At 47.3% G+C, this 11,976-nt stretch overlaps 1 protein-coding gene across 1 annotated transcript in view; it reads right to left on the bottom strand.

The window, feature by feature from the left end:
* TSC22D1 (TSC22 domain family member 1) overlaps window positions 1-11,976 on the bottom strand; it is a 58,188-nt gene extending 46,212 nt beyond the window's left edge. Inside the window, exon 1 of the mRNA XM_034416341.3 lies at window positions 8,906-11,976. Within this exon, the coding sequence (XP_034272232.2) occupies window positions 8,906-11,487 (2,582 nt within the window). The 5' untranslated portion in view covers window positions 11,488-11,976. The remainder of the gene's footprint in view (window positions 1-8,905) is intronic.

Here is an 11,976-nt window from a genome sequence, read left to right on the forward strand (position 1 = left end):
ATCACAAGCAAGAAAAAAGAAATATTGCTCTTTGATATTCAGGGACCTCAAATGATTTCTTCACAAGAAAGAGTAGAAAGACGAGACTGGAGAAAAAGACAGATTAAAGACTATTTAGATGGAGTCAGCCAATGCTCCTTTTAAAAATTGAAGCAGGACAAGAAAACCCTACAGTGATTTTGAGCAAAGCCATAGAGGTATATTTCTAAGATTATGAAAGAGTAAGTAACCGTAACTCTTGGGAGTTAAAAGCCAAAATATGCATATAAGAAACTGGAAAATCCAGTTTCCAACTGCCCCATCACTACTTCAAGGATGCTTAAGTTAATAATTGCTAATAATAATTGTAGTACACAAAAATGGCCAGGCTGTGTGTTAAATCAGCAAGATTCATTGTGCACAGCAGAAATGTTGTGGCCTATCGGCCACTGGCCCCTCCAGCAGCCAAATCAGAGGAGGAGGAGGAGGTGTGGGAGTCAGGATCAGCATCGAGGCAACCTGAGAGCTCCGAGGAGGAAGAGGGAATGGAGCTGGCAAAGAGAGAGAGACAGAGGTGGAGTCTGGGCCGTCCGTCAGTGCTCAGATGGAGAATCAACAGCCCCAAAGGTCTGGAAGTGGCTGATGAGGAAGAAGAGGAACAGTTGGGTCCAGTGCCTGATGCGTAGATGCGCAGAAGGCAGAGGAGAGGAGAGCAGTGGAAATCTATGGGCCGGTCCTTGGGACAGAAGAGCCATTGCTGCTAGCAAAACCCCACCCTAACTCTGGGGATAAAAGACAAAGGGCGGAAACAAATAGGTGTGGCAGACAACTATTCATCTTCCGGACAGATGGACTTGTTAGCCTGCGGTGAGAGAGAAACTTTTTGCCGGGGCTGCTGGCGCTCCTAATTAAAGGAATCTTTGAGTTCACTTCAGAGGGTTTGTCGTGTTTGGGGAGCTGGGTCAGAACAACGAAGTGCATTATTGCTTCCCTCATCCTAAATTCTTATATAGTCTCGATGTCAGCACTTCAAGCTGCATTTACTCTAGTGCTGACATAAGGAGGAGGAGCGGAGGCGTCTGGAAAGGGACGTTTGACTTTTCACCTACTTATTTTCCCTGGAGATAATATCCCCTAGGAGATGGGATGGGAGGGGGGAAATTCCTTTGAGCTGGAGCAGTAGATTAGGGGTAGAGTGACTTGGAAGATGGCCAATGAGTGCAGGGGAGTGGGGAACGGAAAGGGAGGGTTTTGGATCTGGAAGTCAGTGTTGGCTTTGATGGAGTCGGATTTAGAATGTCGTGCTTAATAAATAGGAGTTTTTCTTCAAAGACTTTGTTTGAAATGCAATTTATTTGAGACGACCTCGAAACCTGACACTCATCACACTTTGGTGAACCAATAAAAACATGACTGCAGCGTATATCATCATCATCATAATCATTCAATATTAGGAATTATAACAAAAAGGGATGGGGAAAAAAAATAGCATTACCCAAGTAAGTACATAGTATAAGTTTGAAAGAGAGTTTTGATCATTATAAGCAAGTCTTCGAATTACGGTTATAATGGAGCCTGCCCATCACGGACATAACTTGAGATTGTTGCAAAGGAGGTCACTTACATACTGACTCCATTTTAAGACCCTTTTTAGAGGTTGGTCACTAGGCAGTTATTAAGTGAACCATGGTTTGCTAGGGGCATGGTTTTTCTCGGAAGTTGGGCGTAAATGCAGAGTTTGGCAAAACCGTCATAAAACAGAGTCGCGAGACTACAGGGTGCTGCAAAGGTGGCCTGGCTGCCGAGTGACCGAAGGATGGTCATGTGACTGAGGGTGGCGTCTCCCGACCATCGAAACTTTGAATCCAGATCATAAATAACCCCCTGCCTCTTCGATAGGTCTGTCGGAATTTTGAACGGTTGCTAAACGCTTGCAAATAGAGAATTACCTGTATCTCAAAAAAGAGAGTCGGGAAAGGGGTAGGGGAAAAAAAAACAATACCAAAAACAAATTCCAGGCAGTCCTTGACTTACAACAGTTCATTTAGTGGCCATTTAAAGTTACCACCGCACTTTAAAAAGGGACTAATGGTCTCATCGCAGTCGTGAATTAATAAAAATGTGACTGCAGCTTACGTCATCGTGAATTCAGTCCATTTCAGAATTTATAGCAAAAAGGGATGGAAAAATCCATTATCCAAGTACAGCTAGTCCTTGATTTACAACAGTTTGTTTAGTGACCATTCGAAGTTACAACAGCACTGAAAAAGGTGACTTGTGACCGTTTTTCACACTTAACGACCGTTGCGGCATTCCCCATAGTCACGTGATCAAAATCCAGAGGCTTGGCAACTGGCATGTACTTATGACAGTTGGAGTATCCCAGGGTCACATGATCCCCTTTTGCGAGCTTCTGACAAGCCAAATCAATGGGGAAGCCAGATTCACTTAACAACCAGGTTACTAACTGATCAAGTGCAATGATTCGCTTAACAACTGTGGGCAGGAAAAGTCGTAAAATGGGGCAAAACTCACTTAAACAAATTTCCCTTCCAACTCTGTTCATTCTTCACAAAATTAACCAGTGGAACGACTTGCCTCCAGAAGTTGAGTGCTCCATCACTGGAGGTTTTCAAGAAGAGATTGGCATGAATGGTATAGGGTCTCCTGCCTGAGAAGGGGGTTGGACTAGAAGACCTCCAAGCTCCCTTCCGACTCTTGTTATTCTGCCTCCTTCAACATGAAACTAATCCAGAAAGTGTGAACATTCTTTCCCCTCCACCCTCACCTTCCCTCCTTCTGCACCTGCTGACTTAATGCTGCAGAACGTTTTACAAAAGGCTCCATTGCTAGAGAGGCATTTCTGAATAATTCAGATAGATCAGGGATCTCTCATACTGTGACTGCCCTCGGTAACAAGGAGAACCACCTCTGACAGGGAGCTGCCATCTGGCTGTTAAGGCACAAAATATGAATTTGTTTCAAAAGCCAAATCAACATTTTCACACTTCAGGACTTTTATATCCTTTTGTCTATTTAAAGCAAGGTCACATGCACTGCTGACACATGTCCTCACTCACAGAGGTTTCTGTCCCACGAATTTGAGCCACAACTTAATTATTCATACCCCAAAGAGCCGGCTGGCTCGTATAATCCTTAGGGTATATAGTAAAGTACATGCTGTTGACATTTGTAAAATTCTTAAATTTGGGAAGCCTGGTTGTTCTCCTTCAATTCATTGTTTTCTGGGGTTTTTTTTCCCCAGCATGAACATTCTTTTATGTTGTTGCTGCTTTTAAAGTTGCTTGTGGTGATTCAGTTTTGAAAGCTAAAAGCAATTGAAAAGATAAGTGAAAACAGAAATAAAATATCTCCTGCCCACATGCTTCTAAAGGATGAGTCAGGAGAGAAAAAAAGAGAGTTGCTCAGAACACCTGACTATCAAGGGCACCGTGGAAAATAACCAATTAAGACCAAAAAGTCTATGAAGTATAAATTGGTATGTCTGTGCCTCAGAGTGGCTTGAAGGCTGAACAGAAAAAGAGTCTATATGGCCTTTCCTATTTTGCCACTATGTCTAAAGGCAGCTCCTTATAAATATTGAAAAGGTATTGCAGGAAGTGAAAGAAACAGAAATAAAAACATCCACCGGTCTTCATGCTCCAGTGAATCAGGCCAGGTAACAGGATTTCAAGGCCAAGAAGTAAACTGGACTCAGTTAATGCACTGTATATGGAAAAAATAATAATATGGTTTTTCCCTTATTTCCTTAACCTAGGGCACCTGATGGGGTGACTAGTTTTGTATTATGGATAGAGAATTAACAAGTAAAAAAAATAATTATACCACCGAAAAACAAGGTGACTTTTACCTAGTTTCAAAAGCATACTAAGTGGAATATAGACCAACCCAGAATATAAAAGGATGTAATAATAAATATAATAAATATAATATAATAAATATATTATATTATATATATATATATATATATATATATATATATATATATATATATATATATATATATGATGTAATAGAAAATAAATATAGAATAGAATATAGAATATACAAAAATAAAATATAATAGAAAATAAAATATAATACATATAAATATGCATACGTGTGTGTGTATGTGGATGGCAGGTTGGATGGATGGATGGACAGATAGCTAGATTGATAGACAGACAGATGATAGACAGATGATAGATAGATAGATAGATAGATAGATATTCACAGTTCTGTGAGCACAAATTTACCAAAGTGACATGAAGCTCATCAATTGTAGTTTATTCAACAATTTATTTAAGAATGTTCATTAAATATGAAGTGGTATGCCAAAAAAGGATTCAGCTACTATTCATTTGCTCAGTAAAATGAAAACAGAACCTTGAGATGTATCTGAAAATTCTAATTTTGTAAAACAGATGAGCAGTGTTCTGGATTTTGCCAATTGAAAAGGGACCATAATCTTTCATATCCATCATCGTTGTATCAAAAAGGGAATTTGTTACAAAATTTGTGTGGAAAACTATGTTACAGAAGTTTGTTCAAAACTCTTTGCAGTTTATCTGAAACAGGGCTACAAAGTTTGATACTTGATAGTTGTTTGCAAAGAGTGGATACAAATTCTTTGTATCACTGACCTAAAAAAATAATCAAAACTTTCAGATTATTTTTTTCCTCTTTTTTATTCAACTCAACATACTTTTCAATCTTACTTAGTTAATCAGCGAGTACAAACCACTACAAAAAGGTTGCATTTTTAATTAAGTCCAATTATTCTTCAAGCATATTTAGGTGAATATAATCAAGCACCAACACTCCTAAAAATAATTCAGTTTCCTTTTTTTCCTCTCCAAAGTGGAATTGCCAACTAAACTGGTTTCTCTGCGATACTTCAGAAGTAGAAAATCACAAGTAATTTAAAATCAAGCCGCATGACCCTGCTCAGCTAAGGCGGAGGGAGAATTGTAGAATTGGAAAGGACCTCAATAGAAGCTCATCCGGCCCTTTGCAACATGAAGGAAAACAGACTGAACCATCCAGCTTCTTCTAAAAGCTTCCAGAGATAAGAGAATCTCAGAATGTCAGAAAAATCCAGTTTAAGTCAGCAGAGAGCTATGGTAGATTATCTTGCACAAAATATGTTCCCATTTACAGTTGCTTAAACAGCCCAGTACTCTTCTAAATTTCTTGCAAAGATGTTACAGAAGTATTAAGTATTTATTTGCCTATGTCAAACACAGATTGTATTATTATATTATTCTATTGGAAAGTAGAAAAAGAACCAGATTGCTCAGCAAAACACCTAGAATCCATACTTCCCTCAAGTATGATTAGTTTGAAAAGGGGTCAAAATATTTGTCCAAATGACACTCCAGCCTCTTCCAAGGTAGAACATGGAATCCTAGGGACCTCAGAGGTCTTCTAGTCCAACCCCCTTACTAAAGGCAGATGGATCTTATACCATCCTGTGCGCTCCCACAGAGAGGGCCTCCTCGGGGTGCCATCAGCCAAACAGTGCAGGCTGGTGACCCCCAGGGGGAGGGCCTTCTCTGTGGGGGCACCTACCCTCTGGAATCAATTGCCTCCAGAGATAAGGAGAATCCAAGACCTCGGTGCCTTCCGCCGTGCCCTTAAAACCTTCCTTTTCCAGCAAGCCGGGCTGGCCTAATTTTTTTAAGTGTTTTTAAGTGTTTTGTTTATTGTTTTTAATCAATGGGGCCAAATTTATATATGTATATTTTAACTGTATTTTAATATTTGTATTTGATGTTTTTACTTGGCTGTTCACCGCCCTGAGTCCTCAGGGAGAAGGGCGGTATACAAATTCAAAATAAAATAAAATAAAAATAAAATAAATTGACTATCATTAAGTGTTGTACCTTATGATTCCTGACAAATGTATCTTGTCTTTTTATGTACACTGAGAGCTTATGCACCAAAGACAAATTCCTTGTGTGTCCAATCATACTTGGCCAATAAAGAATTCTATTCTTTTGTCATCGAAAAAAATATATGGGTTGCCCGGTGTATTTCTGAAAACCTCCAGTACTTTCCATTTCTCTTGAACATTTGCAACTGGAATCATACAGAGGGAGAATACACGTGGGATTGAGAAGATGTGCAACCTTACTTCAATCATATTATATCACCCAGGAGGAAGAGTGGCTGAATTCATTTGGGGTCAGCTCCTTGGATGGAAAGAGAAATTAGAAACAGAACTGTGAAATCAGAGCTCAATATCTGCCCCACAAGTAATGTTACCAAGCTGTTTTAAAATCTGGGGTTAAGCTATTTTAAAAGGTGATGCAGTTAGTAGGCCTGGGCAAAGAAACACAGAGGTTTTGAAGATTTGTACAGGTAGTCCTTGACTTATAACCATTTAGTGACCATTTAAAGTTACAATGCCACTGCAAATAAGGGAAGTCCTTGTCATGAGCCACAAATATTCTCCTTTATTAGTAACACTGAAAATAGTCACTTACGACTGAGTCACTTTCACACTTACGACCGTTAGAGCATCTCCACTGTCATGTGATCAAAATTTGGACACTTGGCAACTGGCATGTACTTATGATGGTTGCACTTTCCTGGGGTCACCAAGTCATGAGGGGGGGAGGAGGAGGAGATCAGATTCACTTAACAACGGGCTTCTCTTAACAACTGCAGTGATTCACTTAACAACTTGGGCAAAAAGATCATAAAATGAGGTGCAACTCACTTAACAACTGCCTCATGTAGCAACAGAAATCTGGAGCTCAATTTTAAGTCAAGGTCTACCTGTACAGAGTAATCTGCCTGTTTCATGAACAAAATCTAAGAGTGAAACAGCTGTTTTACTACACTTTACTTCCGGGATCTCACCGAGCCAAGAAATCTTGACTGGATGAGAAAAAAAGAAAAAGAAAAAATAATGCAATAGCAATCCAGCTGTGCTGTCTCATCTTTTTGCTCCTACCCTGAATCAAAGCCTTGGATATCACCGATGCAAATTTGCAAAGATATTTCATCTTGCGAAGTACCTTCACTGGGAACCAGAATTCTGCCTGGATGAATCTGCGCAGCTATCACAAAGTAAAGATTTAAATCAACCCTACCCAAAGCTGGTGGCTTCCCAGATGCTTTGCGATGACAATCCTCAGCCTGAGACACATGGACAATGCAGGAAACACACCCATGTCCCTTCTCAAGCACGTTTTCTGCTTCACATCAGAATAGCTGCACATTCCTCTTTGACATCAGGTTAAGACCAGAGGTTTAGTGTTACAGCACCATTAAGATGCTGGAATTGGAGTGGGGAGACCAGGGTTTTGGGGGCAACTGGGGCCCCACATTTCTGCCAGGGGTTTCTTTTTGGGTGCAACCTTAAATCAACACATACCCAACTTACTACATACCAACCGTTCCCTAGATTCTCACAGGGTATCAAAAACAGGCATCGTCTCTAGGTCCAGCCTACCATAGGGTGGCTGTTTTAAGAATGAAAAGGAGATTAAAAACTCCATCTGAGCTCAGAGAAAAAGTGGGATAGTGATACAAATAATAATAATAATTAATAATAATAATAATAATAATTAATAATAATAATAATAATAATAATAATAATAATACGGTAAAGAGATTTCAGGTCTCCTAGGCCAATGGCTTCTGTGCAGAAGGAAGAGAATAAGCAACACTAAAAAATTAAATAAATCAACTTTCTAATGTTACAGAACAAGAAGATCCATCAATGAATGGACCCACCCATCTTGAATGCATCTGCCACAAGAAAAATGCTGAAATGATCATTAGGTAGGTAGTGTGTGTGTATGTATAGAGAGAGATGATAGATAAATGAGATAGATATCTATATATAGAGAGAGAGGGGGGGGAGGGAGGGAGGGAGGGAAAAGAAAGGCTGGAGAGAGGTGTGTCAAGAGAGATAGACAGATGAGAGAGTAAGTAGGCTAGATAGAGAGAGAAAGAGACAGTAGGTAGGCAGGTAGGTAGGGAGAAAGCAATGAGAAAAGAAGGAGAATATCTGTAGCCTCCATAGACTGAACAAAAAACTCCCAGCATCGACCAGCACTGGAAATTGACTGCATAAAATCAATTCAAAGGTCACAAAGAACAAGCCCACCCATTAATTCTCGACTTCTTGCTGACCCCCTGTCCCCCAAACCCCTCCCTCCCTCCCCCCATACATGTTTTACCTAAGGATGGAAATAACCTCCAGGTCCCACATTTTCTGCCTTGGTTTCTTTTGGGTCTGACCTTAAATCAACACACAACAACTTCAACTTCATGCCCCAAATCTGCTCTCTCATCCTTATGGGGGTGGGGCGGGGATTCTGACTGTGCAGGCTTCCCTTCATTAAATCAGCCTCTCTTTCTCTAATCTACAATTCTGCAGAATTTTGCCCTGGAAAAGAATCTCAAGATCCTGGAAATACACGTCGCTTTACGGATATATAGGGTTGGTTTAACAATGGTGCCTTAAATAGTGGGTGGGGGAGGGAGGAAATTCTGAATGAAGGATGGTTCAGGTCTCGGTGCTCTCTAAATTCATTCCCGTTTCCCTTTTCCACCTCTAATGAAAAAAGCCCAAATCTCTATAAATATGGAATTAATTTGGACCAATGTGCTTCCAACAAGGCACTTCTTAAGTACCTTACGCACAAAGAAAAGATCGTCTCATCCCTAAATTTACGTGTTTGCAGATCTTTCCCACAGCTAACCCCCCCCCCCCCCGGGACACCGACCACTTTTGGAAGCACCCCAAAAAGGGCCATCCTGGATTTTGGCAGAGATTCCTCTGATTACTACGACCCAACCTAATTCTTGTAAGCTTCCAAGACATTCATTAGAAAGCTGGTCTCCGGCCAGGCCTGAGCCCCTCACCTAAGTCCACCTTACCTTACATGTCCCTTTGAAAGGATCTTACCTGTCTTCCTCACCATCCAGAGAGGCCAGCGGAAGTGCCTTCAGGGGGAAGAGAGAGGAGACCATGCTCCCATCTGCCAAGGCTGAGGAGGCGCCGATGCTGCTGCTGCTTTCAGCGCCACCAGAAGGCTGGGTTAAGCCAACCAGGATGGACTCGGTCGTAGGGCGCTTGGCCTCTTCAATTCGGCTCGCGATAGACTGAGCGAGGGACTGCGAGGAGAACTGGGAAGAGTTGGGGGCTCCCGGCAAATGGACGCCCGTGGAAAGCAAGGCAGGCTGAGAGACATTTTGGACCAGGCTCCCATTTTGCATACTTGAAGGCTGGGCGAGGGTCTTGGAAGGAGCCAGGCTCCCAGGCGCAGGGGGCATACTGGAAGCCGAGTGGCCAGGCACAGGAGCAGCAGAGCTGACGGAAGGGACTGGGCTAACAGGAGGCAACTGGGCCATTCCTTGAACCAGAGGATCGGCGGCTTGCATGGGCATCAGGTTGCCCGGTGGCGGGATGCCCAAAGTCTGAGGAAGGCCTGATGGAGCACTTTGGGATCCTGGGGCTGCTTGTGGAGGTGCAGGAACAGCAGCGCTGGGGGCCAACACAGAAGGAGCAATCTGACTTGCGACGGAGGGCCGCTGGGCTACGGGAGCGGCACTTCCTGGTTGCCCAACGTTCATCAGGGCAGCGGGAGCCCCCGCGGCTGGGATGGCGGGTTGAGCCTGCGCCACAGACTGAGAAGGTGCCACTGGGATGTGTGTCTGGACAGGAAGCTGCATATTTGGAGGCTGAGCGACGGGCACGGATGAACCGCTTCCGACGATCGCTGTCCCGGGCTGCAAAGAAGGAGCTGGAAGCATCTGCGGGGGCTGGATGTACTCAGGCAATGAAGTTTGGGTGATGGGCTTCACGTGCTGCCCTGGAGCCATCTGCATAGGCATGGGGGGCAAGGCGGTGGGGTGCTGAGCCTGTCCCTGCCCAAAAGGTAACGGCTGGGGCTGTGGAGCGACTGGAACCGCAGGGACCGGCTGGGTTGGCGGTGGGGTGAACGGCAGAGTTGGTTGATGGCCACCCACGACGGTCAACGGAGGAGGCATGGCTGAGGTGGGAGGGGGCGCCCCTTGCTTCTGCGGAGGGTAGCTGACCTCTTGAGGATGCAGCTGGACTTGGGAGAGCTGGGACTGAGACATACTCTGGGGGAGCCCCGGTGCTGATGCTGAGGGCAACCCAGTGCTGAACTCCATCTGCTGAGGATGGAACCCTTGCGGCTGCATCCCAGGAGGTGCCCCCATCTCCCCGCTGCCCACGCTCTCGGTGTAGTGGCTCAGGGTGCTACTGACCGAGCTCCCACTGGTGCTTTCTCTTTCGGAGGCCACGTCTAGGAGAGCGTCCACGGTTTTAGCCACGGGGGCACTTTCAGCCACTGCCCCGGGATTCTCCTTGTCGTAGAACTCGGTACAAGTCCATCGGCCTTTCTTAAAGGGCTCCGAACTTGAATCTAATTTCACCACACGGAAACGGGAGGTGCTGCCGGCCGGCTGCAGATGACCCGTTGCCGTGGCCCCTGCGGCTGTATGACCAGTACTTCCGGAGGTGTTTGAGGGGGTCCCGGTACCGTTGCCGATCCCGCCGGAGAGTGCCACATTCCCAGGGTGGCTCCCTCCAGGCAAGGCCATGCCGTTGCCCGCAGCGGCAAGGTTCGTGAGGGTCTTGCCCACCTGGCGGGCCCTGCCACTCGCTGCAGCGGCCACGGCTTCCCCGGCAGCAATGGCCCCCGCATGGAAGTGAGCTACGGTGGCCCCCGCAAGGGCCGCCACGGAGGATGCTCCTGCAGGACCAGGCCTCTCCAAACTTCCCGCGACGGGCAGCCTTCGGAAAGACGGGCTGGATGGAGATCCCGCAGACATCGGCGGGGGGACCCCGGCATGGGAGGGAGGCTGGGGGTGCCCCCCTTGGGCGTAGTGGGGCATGTGCAGCGGGTGGGCGCTGCCGTTGGTCAGGCCTCGGGGCTGCTGGGCCGGGCGAGGCTGGTTGGGGGAGACGGCGCCGGGACTGTCGGCCTCGTGGAAGTTGTTGAGCGTCTCCTCGGAGGAGCTGCGCTCGGGCTCCCCCAAGTCGGTGGCCCGGGAGAGCGAGACGTCCAGGATCTCGGAGGAGGAGAAGTCCTCGGTGTGCGACTCGTCCAGGTCGTCGTAACTCTCGGTGTCTTCGGCGATGCTGTTGTTGGAGCTGAGGCTGGCCGAGATCTGCGCCGGGGTCACGCTGGTGATCTGGAAGCCGCTCTTCTTCTTCAACTGGGCGCCCGCCGGCCCGCCGCCGCCGCCGCCTCCCCCCTGCGAGAGCAGCGCCAGGCTCTGCGGCGGAGGAGCCCCGGGAGGGCAGGAGGAGACCGAGACCGAGACGGAGGCGGAGGATGCGGCAGGGGACGCCGGCGTCGGCTGGACCAGCAGGCCGGCCGGGAAGTCCTCCAAGCCGGCGCCGCTGCTGCTGGTGCTGCCGCCCCTCCGAGGCAGCATCGCGGGCTGCGCCATCTTCTTCCTCTCCCGCGCCTCCGCCGCTGAGTCAGGCTGCTGCTGCTGCTGCTGCTGCTGCATTGGGGCCGGCGGGAGGAAGGCCCGACGCCGCCGCTGCCTCCCTCAGGCGCCGCCCCGACCGGGCTGAGGAGGAGGAGGAGGAGGAGGACGACGAGGCGGCCGCCGCCCCCGAGCCTGCTTCCCTCAGCAGCGGTGGCGGCGAGACGAGGCGGCCGGGTTCCCCTCAGGAGGAGGAGGAGGAGGAGGAAGGAGCCGCCCCTGGCGACGCGGACGCGAGGCAGCCCCCGCCGGCCGCGGCCCCATCCAGAGACGCCGCCGCCGCAGCACCAGCCGCTCCTCCTCACGGGGCACCAGCGCCGCTTCTCCTCAGCCTGACGCCGCCGCCGCCGCCGCCGCCCCGTCGGAGCCGCCTTGGCGAGGCCGGAGCTCGCTCTGGAGGGGGGCGGGAGTGGGGGGGGAGAGAGAGAGAGAGAGAGGCGCGCGCGGCCGGGCTGAGGAGACGCTCCTCCTCCTGCTCGGCGCTTCGGCTGGGCTGGGCGGGGGGAGGCT

Source organism: Pantherophis guttatus, chromosome 5 (genome assembly GCF_059756535.1).
Source record: "Pantherophis guttatus breed Tessera chromosome 5, ASM5975653v1, whole genome shotgun sequence".
In the NCBI taxonomy this organism is placed as follows: Eukaryota; Metazoa; Chordata; class Lepidosauria; order Squamata; family Colubridae; genus Pantherophis; species Pantherophis guttatus.